Source organism: Oncorhynchus mykiss, chromosome 7, assembly GCF_057628025.1.
Source record: "Oncorhynchus mykiss isolate SJ-2025 chromosome 7, ASM5762802v1, whole genome shotgun sequence".
Classification (NCBI taxonomy): domain Eukaryota; kingdom Metazoa; phylum Chordata; class Actinopteri; order Salmoniformes; family Salmonidae; genus Oncorhynchus; species Oncorhynchus mykiss.
Window position 1 is genome coordinate 22,736,583 of NC_143028.1, and position 19,466 is coordinate 22,756,048.

The 19,466-nt window shown below is 41.2% G+C and overlaps 1 protein-coding gene across 6 annotated transcripts in view; it reads right to left on the reverse strand.

The window, feature by feature from the left end:
* The window catches only part of ankrd10a (ankyrin repeat domain 10a), a 51,491-nt gene that overhangs the window by 6,289 nt on the left and 25,736 nt on the right, over nucleotides 1–19,466 (reverse strand). For 2 of the 6 annotated variants that reach the window (XM_090240544.1, XM_021608987.3), the window contains exons 4-6: nucleotides 12,559–12,803; nucleotides 12,209–12,292; nucleotides 1,467–5,583 (exon numbers count right to left, since the gene is read on the reverse strand). In XM_090240544.1, the coding sequence (XP_090096670.1) occupies nucleotides 5,117–5,583; nucleotides 12,209–12,292; nucleotides 12,559–12,803 (796 nt within the window). In that variant the 3' untranslated portion in view covers nucleotides 1,467–5,116. Of the gene's footprint in view, nucleotides 1–1,466; nucleotides 5,587–12,208; nucleotides 12,293–12,558; nucleotides 12,804–19,466 lie in introns of those variants that run through there. The other 4 variants (XM_036983102.2, XM_021608985.3, XM_090240543.1 and 1 more) reach the window with 3 other exon arrangements.

Sequence of the window (19,466 nt, forward strand, 5' to 3'; positions counted from 1 at the left end):
GGTCGGCCGCTCCCTCGCCCATCAATTCTCCCCTTAGACAGTCAGGTGACACGCCTGTGCGGGAACCCGCAGTCCTCGCAGACAAGCCCCCTGTCTTTTCACGCTGCGGGCGTCTGTCCCAGCCACCAAAAATACTTCATCTGTAGGTTTCCCATCAGGGATTGTTGACAGACAGAGATAAAATTGAAGAGAATATCAAAATTTGTTGTTGTTACCTGAGAATAAATAAATAAAAATACTAAACTGTTCATGTTGGAGATTGTTAATAGGTTTGTTTTGTTAGTGAATTGACACCTGTCCTATTTTATTAAATGGAAGATGTTATGGGTGTAAGATGGCACAGTGATGCCATCTGTTGGTAAATGTTCATTACTGCAACTCTTGTGTTTTACCGGGGTGCTTGAGATACCCGGATGTGTTGTGATGTACTGAACAAGACTGGTTACTCGCATCAATGCCTGTCTCGTCATTTAACATTCAAACATTTTGCTGCACCACTGCAACACCTGCTAAACTGTGTACGTGACCAATATACTTTGATTTGACATGCAAATATAGGCACATTTTCATACCCAAATATGACAGCATTCCACACCATGATGTTGTTCTCAGATGGAGCGACACTGACTCAAGCGGATCTTGTTGCAGTCAGTCAGACTGCACACGAATGCATAGCCATGTGAGTTCGAGATTGCTCTCAAGGGATGGCATGTACTTTTAGGACTACAATTAGTATGCATGGGAAGAACAACTTGAAATAGATTTGACAAATGCATTTTGTGGTCACACCTTGTCCATCCAGGACTTCTACATCTGGTGGTGTCAGAGGAAGGTATAGCCAGACCACTAAATAGTCAATTAATGGGTACCCAAAATATCTGCACTGACTCTACACACACACACTACACTGTCACTCCCAAACATATACCTCACACATTGAGACTATATATGCACACACACACACCACACATACTGACTTCAAACATATACACACACTCATTTGCTGCTTCTACGGTTCTTATTTTACTCTTTATCTATCCGGATGCCTAGTCCCTTCACCCTGCCTTCATGTACATATCTACCTCAAGTGCATCTGCACATTGACCTGGTACTCCCTGTATATAGCTCCATTCTTGTGTATGTTATTTTATTCCTCATGTGTTAGTTACTATTTTCTTTTTTAAACTCTGGATCATTGGGAAAGGTTCGTAAGCAAGCATTTCACTGTAAAGTGTACTCCAGTTTTATTTGTCGCATGTGGTAAAATTTGATTTGATTACAGTAGTATCCCATGAAAGCATCTTCAGACATGATTGAGTTTGTGTTATTAAGTCCAACACAACCCTATAATTCCCATTTAAAATAAATGCTAGTTGCACAAGCAAGATAAGACAAGGTCATTCAAAAAAAATTATTCAAACATTTTAGCAATGTCATAGAAGCAAAAGGGAAGACATGGTCAAGTATGCAATTTGGTAACACATTTATTTCAGAAGACCCCAAAAAAATGAATCTTAAAAGGACTGTCATAAGTCAGTTTAAAGATTGTCTACATGATAAATACTGTTTGCAGTGCTCCAAGTACAGACAATGAACAAGGTAAAACAAACTCAGTAAAAACACTTTTTTTGTGCCATAATAGATTTAACATAAGTGTTGGCACAGAACCTACATGCCAAACACAAGTAATTTACCCTTTTGGTCTAAAAAAAACAAAAACAGGCATCGCCGACTTATCATAACTCATAATTCTAATAACCTGCATTTTATGCAATACCATCACCAGACAAACTAGGATCAGCTTACCACAATCACATCTCTTGCGCTACAACAGACAGTAATAAAATAAGAATTTCAAATATCAAATACAAAAACGACAATGCTACAGTTGAAGACAGAAGTTTACATACACAAACAAGTCATTAAAACTTGTTTTTCAACCACTCCACAAACTTCTTGTTAACAAACTATAGATTTGGCAAGTCGGTTAGGACATCTACTTTGTGCATGACAAGTAATTTTTCTAACAATTGTTTACAGACAAGATTATTTCACTTATAATTCACTGTATCACAATTCCAGTGGGTCAGAAGTTTACATACACTAAGTTGACTGTGCCATTAAACAGCTTGGAATATTCCAGAAAATGATGTCATGGCTTTAGAAGCTTCTGATCATTTGAGTTAATTGGGGGTGTACCTGTGGATCTATTTCAAGGCCTACCTTTGAACTTCGTGCCTCTTGCTTGACATCGTGGGAATATCAAAAGAAATCAGCCAAGACATCAGAAAATAAATAGTAGAAATCCACAAGTCTGGTTTATCCATGGGAGCAATTTCCAAACGCCTGGAGGTACCACTTTCATCTGTACAAACAATAGTACGCAAGTTTAAACACCATGGGACCACACAGCCGTCATACCGTTCAGGAAGGAGACGCATTCTGTCTCCTAGAGATGAACGTACTTTGGTGCAAAAAGTGCAAATCAATCTCAGAACAGCAAAGCACCTTGTGAAGATGCTGGAGGAAACAGGTACAAAATTATCTAGTTGTGGCCAAAAGTTTTGAGAACGACACAAATATACATTTTCACAAAGTCTGCTGCCTCAGTTTGTATGATGTCAATTTGCATATACTCCAGAATGTTATGAAGAGTGATCAGATGAATTGCAATTAATTGCAAAGTCCCTCTTTGCCATTCAAATGAACTGAATCCCCCAAAAACATTTCCACTGCATTTCAGCCCTGTCACAAAAGGACCAGCTGACATCATGTCAGTGATTCTCTCATTAACACAGGTGTGAGTGTTGACGAGGACAAGGCTGGAGATCACTCTGTCATGCTGATTGAGTTTGAATAACAGACTGGAAGCTTCAAAAGGAGGGTGGTGCTTGGAATCATTGATCTTCCTCTGTCAAACATGGTTACTTGCAAGGAAACACATGCCGTCATCATTGCTTTGCACAAAAAGGGCTTCACAGTCAAGGATATTGCTGCCAGTAAAATTGCACCTAAATCAACATGTATCGGATCATCAAGAACTTCAAGGAGAGTGGTTCAACTGTTGTGAAGAAGGCTTCAGGGCGCCCAAGAAAGTCCAGCAAGCGCCAGGACCGTCTCCTAAAGTTGATTCAGCTGCGGGATCTGGGCACCACCAGTACAGAACTTGCTCAGGAATGGCAGCAGGCAGGTGTGAGTGCATCTACACGCACAGTGAGGCGAAGACTTTTGGAGGATGAAGCCACGTCTCTCCAGGAAAAACATCAGGGACATACTGCAAAAGGTACAGGGATTGAACTGCTGAGGACTGGGGTAAAGTAATTTTCTCTGACGAATCCCCTTTCTGATTGTTTGGGGCATCCGGAAAAAAGCTTGTCCGGAGAAGACAAGGTGAGCGCTACCATCAGTCATGTGAACAGCAAAGTATCTTGAGACCATTCATGTGTAGGGTTGCTTCTAAGCCAAGGGAGTGGGCTCACACACACAATTTTGCCTCAGAACACAGCCATGAATAAAGAATGGTACCAACACATCCTCCGAACACATCCTCAGAGGGCAACTTCTCCCAACCATCCAGGAACAGTTTGGTGACAAACAATGCCTTTTCCAGCATGATGGAAAACCTTGCCATAAGGCAAAACTGATAACTAAGTGGCTTGGGGAACAAAACATCAATATTTTGGGACCATCGCCAGGAAACTCCCCAGACCTTAATCCCATTGAGAACTTGTGGTCAATCCTCAAGAGGCAGGTGGACAAACAAACCCACAAATTCTGACAAACATTGATTATGCAAGAATGGACTGCCATCAGTCAGGATGTGGCTCAGAAGTTAATTGACAGCATGCCAGGGTGGATTGCAGAGGTCTTGAAAAAGAAGGGTCAACAATGCAAATATTGATTCTTTGCATCAACTTCATGTAATTGTCAATATAAGTCTTTGACACTTACAACATGCTTGTAATTATACTTCAGTATTCCATAGTAACATCAGTGTCTAAAGACACTGAAGCAGCAAACTTTGTGGAAATTAATATTTGTGTCATTCTCAAAACTTTTGGCCATGACTGTATATCCACAGTAAAACAAGTCCTATATAATCGACAGAACCTGAAAGGCCACTCAGCAAGGAAGAAGCCACTGCTCCACAACCGCCATTAAAAAAGCCAGACACAGTTTGCAACTGCACATGGGGACAAAGATTGTACTTTTTGGAGAAATGTACTCTGGTCTGATGAAACAAAAATAGAACAGTTTGACCATAATGACCACTGTTATGTTTGGAGGAAAAAGGGGGAGGCTTGCAAGCTGAAGAACACCATCCCAAATGTGAAGCACGTGGGTGGCAGCATCATGATGTGGGGGTGCTTTTCTGCAGGAGGGACTGGTGCACTTGACAAAATAGATGGCATCATGAGGATGGAAAATTGTGTGGATATATTGAACATCTCAAGACATCAGTCATGAAGTTAAAGCTTGGTCGCAAATAGGCCTTCCAAATGGACAATGACCCCAAGCATACTTCCAAAGTTGTGGCAAAATTGTTTAAGGACAACAAAGTCAAGGTATTGGAGTGGCCATCACAAAGCCCTGACCTCAATCCCATAGAAAACTGGGGACAAAATTCACCCAACTTTTTATGGGAAGCGTGTGGAAGGCTACCTGAAAAGTTTGACCCAAGGTAAACAATTTAAAGGCAATGCTACCAAATACTAATTGAGTGTATGTAAACTTCTGACCCACTGGGAATGTGATGAAAGAAATAAAAGTTGAAATAATTCTCTCTACTATTATTCTGACATCACATTCTTAAAATAAAGTGATCCTAACTGACCAAAGACAGGGCATTTTTACTAGGATTAAATGTCAGGAATTGTGAAAAACTGAGTTTAAATGTATTTGGCTAAGGTGTATGTAAACTTCCGACTTCAACTGTACTTGTTCCCTTTGGTAGATGGGCCAAAGTGTCTCTCTCCACTCCATCCCCAGTGCAACAATGATGTTATGGTAACCATTGGATTTTAAGGCAGGCTAGCGGCTCTATGCAAAGTTGTGTCACCGCTGGGGTAGGTAGATAGACTGACTACTTACTTGGGAAGGGCCAGCCTCCCCCAATTTAGGATCCGTGGTAGAGGTGCATGTCACTGAGCACAGCCTGGTCGTAACACTGCTCCACGCACACCGAGTTGCTGTGCTCTTCAGCCAGGTCCTCTGCCGTGTCCCCAAAGCCATGGTAGTGTCCGTAGTGCAGGGTGTCTCCCAGGTCGCTGGCCATGGCCTCCCAGGAGGGTCGGTGGGACACGCAGCTGCTGGGGCTTCCTGTCAGGTGTAGCGAACCGCACATCTCGTGGGCTGAATGCCGCCGGGTCTCCTCCGCCTCCTGATTAGCTAGCCGTGATGACGACAGACCGTTTTCAGTGGAAGTAGCCAAGGCCGGCAGTCCCCATGGCGTGGAGAAGCCGGATGACAGCACAGCAGGGTTGTCCCCACTTAGGTGTTTTGGCATGTGGCCATTGGTGGAGATGGCACCGTTCTGTGGCCCATTGTTGCTGTTCGTCTGACCCGTGGTGGCTTTGGGGTCATCTGCTGTTGAAAAAAAGACATGACTAGTCATATTCAAATGTTGGATGGCACATAGAAAGAACACACTTGGCAGGTTAATGAACAGGATTTGGTAGCAACTCTCCAAACACATAAATATGATGTAAGCAACTTGATTTTGTTTTGCAAACACATCCTTGTCCGATTCTCATGATACTTTTACAAAAAATAAACCATTGAATATGACCCAGACAATTACTTTACCCTAGACAGATGATTTCAATGTAAATAAATGCCTATGAAATTTCATCACGTCAAGGTCATCAAAAAGGTTAATAAAAATATTACTTTCGAGTATACATTCTCTATTGATGTGCCTTTCAAACACATGACAATGTACCAGAAATACAGTGCCTTGCGAAAGAATTCGGCCCCCTTGAACTTTGCGACCTTTTGCCACATTTCAGGCTTCAAACATAAAGATATAAAACTGTATTTTTTTGTGAAGAATCAACAACAAGTGGGACACAATCATGAAGTGGAACGACATTTATTGGATATTTCAAACTTTTTTAACAAATCAAAAACTGAAAAATTGGGCGTGCAAAATTATTCAGCCCCTTTACTTTCAGTGCAGCAAACTCTCTCCAGAAGTTCAGTGAGGATCTCTGAATGATCCAATGTTGACCTAAATGACTAATGATGATAAATACAATCCACCTGTGTGTAATCAAGTCTCCGTATAAATGCACTGCACCGTGATAGTCTCAGAGGTCCGTTAAAAGCGCAGAGAGCATCATGAAGAACAAGGAACACACCAGGCAGGTCCGAGATACTGTTGTGAAGAAGTTTAAAGCCGGATTTGGATACAAAAAGATTTCCCAAGCTTTAAACATCCCAAGGAGCACTGTGCAAGCGATAATATTGAAATGGAAGGAGTATCAGACCACTGCAAATCTACTAAGAACTGGCCGTCCCTCTAAACTTTCAGCTCATACAAGGAGAAACTGATCAGAGATGCAGCCAAGAGGCCCATGATCACTCTGGATGAACTGCAGAGATCTACAGCTGAGGTGGGAGACTCTGTCCATAGGACAACAATCAGTCGTATATTGCACAAATCTGGCCTTTATGGAAGAGTGGCAAGAAGAAAGCCATTTCTTAAAGATATCCATAAAAAGTGTTGTTTAAAGTTTGCCACAAGCCACCTGGGAGACACACCAAACATGTGGAAGAAGGTGCTCTGGTCAGATGAAACCAAAATGTAACTTTTTGCCAACAATGCAAAACGTTATGTTTGGCGTAAAAGCAACACAGCTGAACACACCATCCCCACTGTCAAACATGGTGGTGGCAGCATCATGGTTTGGGCCTGCTTTTCTTCAGCAGGGACAGGGAAGATGGTTAAAATTGATGGGAAGATGGATGGAGCCAAATACAGGACCATTCTGGAAGAAAACCTGATGGAGTCTGCAAAAGACCTGAGACTGGGACGGAGATTTGTCTTCCAACAAGACAATGATCCAAAACATATCGCAAAATCTACAATGGAATGGTTCAAAAATAAACATATCCAGGTGTTAGAATGGCCAAGTCAAAGTCCAGACCTGAATCCAATCGAGAATCTGTGGAAAGAACTGAAAACTGCTGTTCACAAATGCTCTCCATCCAACCTCACTGAGCTCGAGCTGTTTTGCAAGGAAGAATGGGAAAAAATTTCAGTCTCTCGATGTGCAAAACTGATAGAGACATACCCCAAGCGACTTACAGCTGTAGTCGCAGCAAAAGGTGGCGCTACAAAGTATTAACTTAAGGGGGCTGAATAATTTTGCACGCCCAATTTTTCAGTTTTTGTTTTGTTAAAAAAAGTTTGAAATATCCAATAAATGTTGTTCCACTTCATGATTGTGTCCCACTTGTTGTTGATTCTTCACAAAAAAATACAGTTTTATATCTTTATGTTTGAAGCCTGAAATGTGGCAAAAGGTCACAAAGTTCAAGGGGGCCGAATACTTTCGCAAGGCACTGTACATACCCCTGGCCAAACTAGATTTGTACTTACACTAACAAAACATTAATACAACTGTCAGAATCAGAAAAAAATCTAGGTGTACATTAAACATTGGTAATTATTTCTATAACGTACAGTTGAAAGATGCTGTCAGATTAATCACTACCATACCATGCAAATAAAATTGAAAATGTATTATTTTCTGAGGTTTATCAAATACAGTCGCACAGCACAAATATATTATGTTTAATTGAACTGATTAAACCACAACTGGCCAATTTTATAGTACAAACAAGTACATTTCTCATCGCTTCCCTTTGAAATTTAGAATCAGTCAGGGGAGTAAGAAGTCTACCCTTTGGCTATTAAACAAAGGATTTACAAGGAGTTAAACCAAAGCACCAGCTTGGATCTTATTCTCTTAATTTTCTTTAGATCAAACAGGGTATGGGACAATGCTATTTATTATAGACTGCTCAAAATAATAAATGGAACACTTAAACAACACAATGTAACTCCAAGTCAATCACACTTCTGTGAAATCAAACTGTCCACTTAGGAAGCAACACTGACAAAAAATTTCACATGCTGTTGTGCAAATGGAATAGACAACAGGTGGAAATAGGCAATTAGCAAGACACCCCCAATAAAGGAGTGGTTCTGCAGGTGGCAACCACAGACCACTTCTCAGTTCCTATGCTTCCTGGCTGATGTTTTGGTCACTTTTGAATGCTGGCGGTGCTTTCACTCTAGTGGTAGCATGAGACAGAGTCTACAACCCACACAAGTGGCTCAGGTAGTGCAGCTCATCCAGGATGGCACATCAAAGCGAGCTGTGGCAAGAAGGTTTGCTGTGTCTGTCAGCGTAGTGTCCAGAGCATGGAGGCGCTACCAGGAGACAGGTCAGTACATCAGGAGACGTGGAGGAGGCTGAAGGAGGGCAACAACCCAGCAGCAGGACCGCTACCTCCGCCTTTGTGCAAGGAGGAGCAGGAGGAGCACTGCCAGAGCCCTGCAAAATGACCTCCAACAGGCCACAAATGTGCATGTGTCTGCTCAAACGGTCAGAAACAGACTCCATGAGGGTGGTATGAGGGCCCGACGTCCACAGGTGGGGGTTGTGCTTACAGCCCAACACCGTGCAGGACGTTTGGCATTTGCCAGAGAACACCAAGATTGGCAAATTCGCCACTGGCGCCCTGTGCTCTTCACAGATGAAAGCAGGTTCACACTGAGCACGTGACAGAGTCTGGAGACGCCGTGGAGAACATTCTGCTGCCTGCAACATCCTCCAGCATGACCGGTTTGGCGGTGGGTCAGTCATGGTGTGGGGTGGCATTTCTTTGGGGAGGGGGGCGCCGCACAGCCCTCCATGTGCTCGCCAGAGGTAGCCTGACTGCCATTAGGTACCGAGATGAGTTCCTCAGACCCCTTGTGAGACCATATGCTGGTGTGGTTGGCCCTGGGTTCCTCCTAATGCAAGACAATGCTAGACCTCATGTGGCTGGAGTGTCAGCAGTTCCTGCCAGAGGAAGGCATTGATGCTATGGACTGGCCCGCCCGTTCCCCAGACCTGAATCCGATTGAGCACATCTGGGACATCATGTCTCGCTCCATCCACCAACACCACGTTGCACCACAGACTGTCCAGGAGTTGGCGGATGCTTTATTCCAGGTCTGGGAGGAGATCCCTCAGGAGACCATCCGCCACCTCATCAGGAGCATGCCCAGGCGTTGTAGGGAGGTCATACAGGCACGTGGAGGCCACACACACTACTGAGCCTCATTTTGACTTGTTTTAAGGACATTACATCAAGTTGGATGAGTTGGATGAGCCTGTAGTGAGCCATGGGTTGATAAATTTGATTTCCATTGATAATTTGTGTGATTTTGTTGTCAGCACATTCAACTATGTAAAATAAAAAAGTATTTAATAAGAATATTTCATTCATTCAGATCTAGGATGTGTTATTTTAGTGTTCCCTTTATTTTTTTGAGCAGTGTAGTTGTGATTTTGTATTAGTTCTTCAAATTTTATTTGAAATTCAGTTATGATTTTATAAAACTAAGTCTAAAACCTATTTTTTTTTGTATTATTTAGTTTGTGTTACAGACAGAAAGTAGCCCATGTGTGGGAAGCTAGGAGTAATTTACAGTGGGGCAAAAAAATATTTAGTCAGCCACCAATTGTGCAAGTTCTCCCACTTAAAAAGATGAGAGAGGCCTGTAATTTATCATAGGTACACTTCAACTATGACAGACAAAATGAGAAAATTCAGAAAATCACATTGTAGGATTTTTAATGAATTTATTTGCAAATTATGGTGGAAAATAAGTATTTGGTCAATAACAAAAGTTTCTCAATACTTTGTTATATACCCTTTGTTGACAATGACAGAGGTCAAACATTTTCTGTAAGTCTTCACAAGGTTTCCACACACGGTTGCTGGAATTTTGGCCCACTCCTCCATGCAGATCTCCTCTAGAGCAGTGATGTTTTGGGGCTGTTGCTGGGCAACACGGACTTTCAACTCCCTCCAAAGATTTTCTTCTTACGAAGCCACTCCTTCATTGCCCGGGTGGTGTGTTTGGGATCATTGTCATGCTTGCTGATGGTAGGCTTTGTTACTTTGGTCCCAGCTCTCTGCAGGTCATTCACTAGGTCCCCCCGTGTGGTTCTGGGATTTTTGCTCACCGTTCTTGTGATCATTTTGACCCCACGGGGTGAGATCTTGCGTGGAGCACCAGATCGAGGGAGATTATCAGTGGTCTTGTATGTCTTCCATTTCCTAATAATTGCTCCCACAGTTGATTTCTTCAAACCAAGCTGCTTACCTATTGCAGATTCAGTCTTCCCAGCCTGGTGCAGGTCTACAACTTTGTTTCTGGTGTCCTTTGACAACTCTTGGGTCTTGGCCATAGTGGAGTTTGGAGTGTGACTGTTTGAGGTTGTGGACAGGTGTCTTTTATACTGATAACAAGTTCAAACAGGTGCCATTAATACAGATAACGAGTGGAGGACAGAGGAGCCTCTTAAAGAAGAAGTTACAGGTCTGTGAGACCCAGAAATCTTGCTTGTTTGTAGGTGACCAAATACTTATTTTCCACCATAATTTGCAAATAAATTCATAAAAACAATGTGATTTTCTGGATTTTTTCTCTCATTTTGTCTGTCATAGTTGAAGTGTACCTATGATGAAAATTAGAGGCCGTGCAGCTTCTGGCTGTCTCATCTGGTCTTTAGCCTGAAATTGTTTGTATGATTCTTTGTGGGCACTGTTCACATTAACTTTGAGATTGGTTTGGACTTCCCTTTTACCTCTGTTCCATACACACTGCTCACACTATAATACATGGTCCTTTCCAGCAATGTACTCAAAACAATCCCATACAGCGCTTTACCTTTTGCTGCCACCATTGCTCACCCTCAGATTTCTTCCCCGTTAGGTTGTGATAGTGATGCACAAGCTAGACCTATTTGAAACATTGCCATCTACTGGCAGCATTTCTCCACCAGATTCAGAAAACCAAGTCATGCGCGCTCTGAAACATGATTTGCCGAACTGTGCTTCTTAACCCGGAAGCCAGCTGCACCAATGAGTCAGAAAAATCACCATTCAACTGACGACTGAAGTCAAGCCTGCACAAGGAGTCGATAGAGTGCAATGAGCCAAGTAAAGCCCCCCCAGCCAAACCCTTCCCTAACCCAGACAGCGCTAGGCCTAATTGTGCACCGCAGCAGTGCTTTAGACTGTCCTCCAAGTGGCGCAGCAATGGTTATTTTAATTTGTTATCCAAGTAAATGATAGAAAAATACTGAAACTAAATGTTCATTATTTTAACAAAAATTGGAAAAACAATTTTGTTTTGTTTACTATAATAACCTCAGTATTGACAGAAGGGAATATGGAGGGGGCGAACTTGGAATAACACTTATACCATGTAATCAGTCAAAATGTACTTCATAAACACCATCTTTCAAGAAAACCTTAAATCTACAAATACATTCATTAAAGCCTTATAGTTTCAGTCCTGGTAGCGATTCTGCCATTTGGTTGTTGCCAAAGTATAAATGGTACACAGGGATGTGGATAGTCATATTTTCTACACAGGATTCGACTAGGGCATAACCAAATTGCGGATGACAGACGGTTGTGAAAAACAAATGTAATTTGTTGAGGTTCATTCACACAACTACCATATTGTGGAGGCCTATCAAGAACAAGGGAAATATTTCAAACTGAACAGTAAGGAAAGGACATTTGGGTACACACGGAATGGGAAAATGCATTAATGGATTCCATGCATAAAATATGCATGTCTGGATTTGTGTGCATTCCTACATCTTGAACATGAATGTGCCAGAAATGCAGAAGGTGTAGGATGAGCTGCTCAGGGATAATGAAAGTTAACATTACTAGAAGCTTAATACATTTCTGAACCATTGAACATTTTCAGATGCCTTGATCTTGACAAGATATTAAAGTCAAGACGATAACAACCTAGCTTATACATAAACATGATTCAGAGTGTGAAACTGGCTTAAGAAAGGCCACTACAAATAGGCGCAGGAGTTAGTGCAGTGGCATAGGATCTGCATGGAGACCACAGTAGAGATATCCAGCTCTTTCAGGGCTGTGGAAGGGCCAGTCCCACCTGAGACAGGGTCTGCAGACTCCATATACATGGTCTCCAGCTCCTCCCCGCAGCCATGCTGCATCCACTTGGGCAGGTCCACACCTGAGGGACGACGGACAGACAGAGCTGAATTAGACATAGTTAAGGACCTACTATAAGAATGTCTACAGATCAAATGTTGTTCTCATATGGTATCTATAAGAGTTGCCGTTCAGACTTTAATGCCCACTGACTTGCCAGGCAATTACATTTTTGTAATAGCTAGAAAGATAGTCCAACTGATTCATATCGAATCAGCACATTGGCAAAGATAAATACACACATTTGAACATTTCTCAGGCCCTGCAACAGACTAGATAGGCCCCTACCGTCTGTTCTGGCCTTCTTGATGTGATTGGGCTCCACACAGTCCAGAAGCCTCTTTCTATTGGCCAGCCCATTGAGGAGACCCTGGCTTTGGCTGAGAGAGCGGTGGCCATTTAGCGCCCCGTTGGAGTGGAAACCATTGAGCTGGTTGAGGTGGTTTTGAGCGTTGGAGAGCAGCTGGGCGCACTCCCAGAAGCCCTGGGCGTGGGCCAGGTCTGCCGCCGTCAAGCCATTAGCGTTCCTTAAGCTGCCCGGTGAGATGGGACCAAAGTTAGGAACTTCCCCAAGCTAAAGCAAGCACATACAAGACAAGTCACACAGCCCCACCTCTATATACAACACTGTCTGCTCTACTTCTGCTATCATTCTACATTTTATTGCACTGACTCAGTTACACTGAAACTGACCCAAATCTTATCCTGAAATAACAAAACAAAAATAGACGAAGGATGGTAGAAACCAACACTGCAGTAAGAGATGATTAATGTCCATCTATGGGTAGCATTAAACGTGACAATCCAGGAAATAATTTGACTTTTCGTAGTAGTTCAGTGGATAGAGTAGGTCCAGCTAGACAGAAGAGGACCAGAGCTTCAACTAAAAAGTAACCCAAAAGTGAGGTTTTAGAGAATGCAGTCCCAAAAAGATATAATTGTGAAAAAACTTGGTGCTGAAACCAATTGGTAGAAAAAGTGTTCCGTTTACACATTTTCTGGACAGCAAGGTAGACTGCATAAAATGTCACACCATGTAGACAGAGCATCTTAGTTGTTTATAAGGATTCAAAGATGTAGCATTTCTCTGCTTTGAAACTCACTACAATACTCAGTTGGTTGCAATTATTCATTCATTGACTCCATGGTAAGAAGAGTTAACACACGTAAGAAAACTATCCTTTTAAGAACAGACTTGAGAATGTAGGCTACTGCAACAACCTATTGGTGCTGGTTGACTAAACTACCAGTTAAAATAGAAGTCAACATTTCTCTGGGCCCTACCAATAACTTATGTTCAAATAGTCTTTCCAAGAGGATGCCATGTCAACAAGCTCCACGAAGTCCAGATCTTCATGATGTGGTTGATGACGGAAAAATATGATAATTTGCAGAGGAAGTAAGAGTGGGATCCATCAATAAAGTGAAGACCCGGTGTGGTGTCCCTTCATTATAGACATTAGAGAAGCCAAGATCGTCAAGCTTTCTGGATATGGACAGGAGAATGTTCAAGTGAAAGGCCCTGCCGGAATGTAGATCTGCGTCAAAGCCATGATCCCAGATGGTATTTCAGGCATTGAATAGGCCTAGAAGTTCAGTGCTAACAAGAAGGTTAGATATTCAGAATGTCTAAGCAGGAACAGAGAAGAGACCAAAATAACGTTTAATTGAAGTTAAGGAACTGTATTCCTTCACCCTAAATGAATAATGTGAAAGTAGTAAAGCTGTGTTAACACAAGCAGCCCAATACAGATTTTATTCCCATAATTGAGATGCCTGTGTAAACACAGCCTGAGACACACAGGAAAGGCATGTTGGTCAAGTGACCGTTTGGAATGGACACAGCATCAACAAGGATTGTAGCATCCTCACCTTAGACCTGACCATCTCCCACTGCAGTGTGAGCTAATCCTGGTCTGAATTCATGAATGAACAAAACCCTTTAATTAGTCTCGTAACTCACTTGTATGATGGGCCTCCCAATACTATTTATTGAAGAAATCATGTCATAAAGTGCATGTCACTAGTATGGGTTTGTCTGTACCACAGTACATCAAGATGTTCAGACATCTAATTAAATACTTAAATATTTTTAATATGACTGGTTCGAAAAGTAGAAGATATTACTTGATCTTTATCTTGCCACTTAAGAAAATATGTTCTGAGAAGAAACTGACTAAAATACCCTTGGTTTTAGTGATGGGAAATTCTTTTTGACGATATTTCGTATGGTATCAATTTGACAATATTGCAATATTATTTGTGCGCTAATTGGCTGTACCTGCACCAAAACTCTGCATAGCTTGTTCTTTTTTGAAAGGGGAGACAATTTATTATCAGCACGTTTATTTGTAGGACTGATCAAAATAAATTCAAAGCTCTCCCGTTCCTCTGCAGCAGACATATGGTGAGCAATACGTTTGGAATCGCAATAAATATATATATTTTTTTAAATCACAGTATCAAATTGCAATACATACAGAATCATGAGAATTACAATACATATCGTATCGGCACCTAAGTATCGTGATAATATCGTCTTATGAGATCCCTGGCAATTCCCAGCCCTACTTGGTTTCAGTGTAAACAAAATGTTTAGAGAACATTTTCCATCTGACCTAAACTATCAGTTCCTTTGGCCCCGTTTACCTCATATTTAAAAGAGGGGTAGCCAAAAACATTACAATATACAGTGCATTCTGGAAAATATTCAGACCCCTTGACTTATTCCACATTTTGTTACGTCACAGCCGTATTCTAAACCTATAATAACAAAGCAAAAGCTGTTTCAGAATTTGTTTAAATGAATTACAAATAAAACAAATACCTTATTTACTTAAGTATTCAGACCCTTTGCTATGATACTCGAAAATTGCGCTCAGGTGCATCCTGTTTCCATTGATCGTACTTGATGTTTCTACAACTTGATTGGAGTCCACATGTGGTAAATTCAATTGATTTGACACGATTTGGAAAAGCACACCTGTCTATATAAGGTCACACAGTGAACAGTGCATGTCAGAGCACATTTCTGCAGCATTGAAGGTCCATGAACACAGTGCCCTCCATCATTCTTACATGGAAGATGTTTGGAACCACAAAGACTCTCCCAGAGCTGTCTGCCCAGCCAAACTGAGCAATCTGGGAAGAAGGGTCTTGGTCAGGGAGGTGACCAAGAACCTGATGGTCACTGACAGAGCTCCAGAGTTCCTCTATGGAGATGGGAGAACCTTCCAGAAGGGCAACCATCTCTGAAGCACTCCACCAATCAGGCCTTTATGGTAGAGTGGCAAGACAGAAGCCACTCCTCAGTAAAAGGCACAATACAGCCCCCTTGGGAGTTTGCCAAAAGGCACCTAAAAGACTCTCCGACCATAAGAAACAAGATTCTCTGGTCTGATGAAATCAAGATGGAATTATTTGGCCTGAATACCAAGCATCATGTCTGGAGGAAACCTGGCACCATCCCTACGGTGAAGCGTGGTGGCAGAATCAAGCTGTGGGGATTTTTTTTCAACGGCAGGGACTGAGAAGCTAGTCAGGATCGAGGGAAAGATGAATGGTGCAATATACAGAGATCCTTGATGAAAAACTGCTCTAGAGTGCTCAGTACCTCAGACTGGGGCGAAGGTGCACCTTCCAACAGGACAACGACCTTAAGCAGACAGCCAAGAGAATGCAGCAGTGGGTTCGTGACAAGTCTCTGAATGTCCTAGAGTGGCCCAGCCAGAGCCCAAACTTGAACTCGATCTATCATCTCTGGAGAGACCTGAAAATAGATGTGCAGCGACGCTCCCCATCCAACCGGACAGAGCTTGAGAGAATCTGCAGAGAAGAATGGGAGAAACTCCCCAAATACAGTTGTGCCAAGCTTGCAGCATCATACCCAAGATGACTCGAGGCTGTAATCGCTGCAAAAGGTGCTTCAACAAAGTACTGTGTAAAGGGTCAGAATTCTTATGTAAATGTAATCAGTTTATTTTTAATACATTTGCAAAAATGTCTATAAACCTATTTTTGCTTTGTCATTATGGTGTACTGTGTGTAGATTGATATATTTTCATCCATTTTAGAATAAGGATGTAACATAACAAAATGCGGGGAAAGTCAAGGGGTCTGAATACTTTCAGAATGCACTGTATTTTCCACAGGTGGTAAATATCAAACTTGTTTGGCATCAGAAGGTTTGACACTCAGAGGGCTGTGGGCAGAACATTGGTTCTGTCAGGGAAATTCTCCTGCTGGCGATAGCTTCTGAAATTACATTGAAATTAGGGAATGTTAATAAAACTGTCTCCCAACACTGCAGCACCAGTCAATTGTACAGGGTTGCTCATTATGGCAGCCTATATTAATGTCGAAACAGAATTTTGGGTGCATTGCAACAAAGACGAGGGACTTTACATTGAGCCCTGTGTTAGCGCGTTTTTCTCTCTTCTCAAAACTATACTACAGGACGATTACAAGCACACTGCACATGCGTGCAAAAATGAGCTTGATTGCAACGAAAAACCAACAAGAATAAACTAGTGATTTAGCTGCTCCTTTGTTGTCCAGGTTCTCTATTCCCACCCATCAACGAAATAATGACCTATCAGGAGCATCGGAAACCATAGGCCTGATGAATGTAAAATACTTAAGAATATAGAAGTATTAGTAGACTTCATTCAAACGTTTCATCTTAAAATTGCAAAATAATGGGTGCCATTTAAAATAACTTTTTACTATTTTAATTTGATAAATGAAGGTGATATGTAACTCATCATGATTGACTTGATTTAGTTACATATTTCAAATATGCACAGTGCAGGGATATCTCCCCCCCCCCCCAGTCTTGATAAGAAATTATTATAGTTTGCAAAGACAAATTGTAATTACTGGATTACATAAATTGTAAATGAGAAATGTACATGAGAGCACCAAAATTTGTTTTCCATTAGTATGTAGGGTAAATTACCACAGCAGATTTGCCATGGTAAATTGGGAAATACTTTATTTCAGTTGTACGGAACGATTGTCAAATTGATAAATCGCTTTTAGGATGAATTGGGATTAATTTTTCCCGATGATAATAACCAGAGGGCGAAAGTCTTAATGTTGGCAGCGATCAGGACTAAAATCACCTTAGCATCTACTTTAGGGAGTAGTAAAATCGGTGGCCAATGTTGGTTGTAATTGAGATCAGCTGTGCAGGAGATAATCTTGTATTAGTGCGCTGACCAATGTTCGTTGAAATAGGCCCTACAGGTCCTTTGACATTAATTTGATCATTACTACTACTTATGGAGATTGATCATTTATGAATTCAGACAAATGCAACATAGGCCTAAGCTCTACTTTATTCCTCATCACTTGTATAACAAGCTCAAATAATGTAGTAATATAAACAGCAAAATGCAATTAGTTGTAAGTTAGAATTTCAAGTGCACAATCATATCACATTACAAATTAAACGAACAGATTTGCATACAGCTATTTCCCCAGTATACCCCAGCTATCCACTATATACAAATAAAATGTTTCCAAACATGATCAGATTTTCTTTTTTTAACTGTCTAATAACAGACATGACTTAGTATTGGGGAGTCACCTGGAGAGTCGCTCTCAATGCCAGGCAACCTGCAAGGAAGAACCCTAACCCATCACCTTTGAATGGTCTGCTCATCTATTTTCCAATCAGTTCACCTATTTGCGTTCAGTTGAATGGAGGTGGGTTGTAACCAAATCCATAGATCCTAATAAAAATCAGTTAGGAAAGCACCATTTTGTCTTTGTCAAAAAAAAAAAAAAAAAAAAAAACCCTCAGTAATCATGTTTGTTTGGACTTTCTTTCAGCGCGGAAAGAATAGGACTACTGTTTTGCCTTGCACCACTAACATCCGGATACCAGGGGTCCATGAAAACAGACCATTATAGCAACAGTGTTTGCTATTAATAGAGAAGTCTGTATATGCAATATCCTATGATGGACTTGGGCCTGGTACACATTGTATGTATGCCAGTGGCTACTGTTGTCATTTAGTCTGATTATAAAATGAACAAGATGCTTATCAGGCTTCTTATAAACAAGGATTGATCTTTTTCTAATGACATTGATTGGCTCTATGGGATTTATACCCTTTCAAGATTGGGTATTAAATTAGGCTTACTTCTCTTGTCTGGCATTGAGAGTAAGACCTGTAACAAAAGTTGCTAAATGCATACTAATGACTCAATTGGACTGCATTCTGCACTATTTCTGATTTGTAAATCCTGAGCTTGACCAATAATCCTATGGTTAGTTAGCAAGTATCTGAAAAAAAATAGATTAACAATTAGGTAAACTAAACATGCAGGTCTAGACATGGCTATCATGACTGCTATCCTAGCATTAAAACCAATCACTGCAAGAAATACCTTGACAGTTTGCCAGTGTGTAGAAACCAAGCGATAGTGAGAACACTCAATGCCACAACTGTAAGATGTTCGCTGTAGCACTTGTGGCAGATTCTGCAGTGCCTATTTGGAATGCTCCCCCTTTCTGGGATTAGTTGAGAAATTCAAGTTCAAATTCAATAGCTGCAAAACATCGAAACGTGCAGGGGATTTGTTTTTTAGTGACAGTACAATTTTTTGGCAATCAATTCTTAGATGGCCATTTAGCAAATGATTCCAAAAAGATCTAAATCAAATATATTAACATTCAAAACAGTGAAACAATCCTACATAAAACATGGAAACATTAATGAATCAGTTATGCTGTAATAAGTAGGCATCCTAAACCCACGCCGGAACTGCTGTCCTAACAAACTCTCTATATTTTCACCCCTTCACTGACTTTCCCACTAAATTCAGGAACCTGAAAGCTCATGATGTAGAAAAATATAATAATATAGCAGTCACTTAATTGTATATGTATACATTTTCGGGACTATGCATTTGGTTTCTCTTGAAAATGTATCTTTAAATTAATGAGTCATTTTTGCAAAGACATGGAAGTTAAAAAGTCTGGTCAAAATCTAGTAACTATGGCACTTGGAGGATTGTTAATAAGTTGATAAGAAATGACCAAAAAAACTACTGCTCCATGTCCAACCTTGGAGAATAACGTCACAGCCAGAGTCAGCCATTATCAACTGTAACCCTGGAGCAATTAGGGCTGAGTGTCTTGCTCAAGGACACGTCGATATGTTTCACCTTGTCGGCTCGGGAATTGA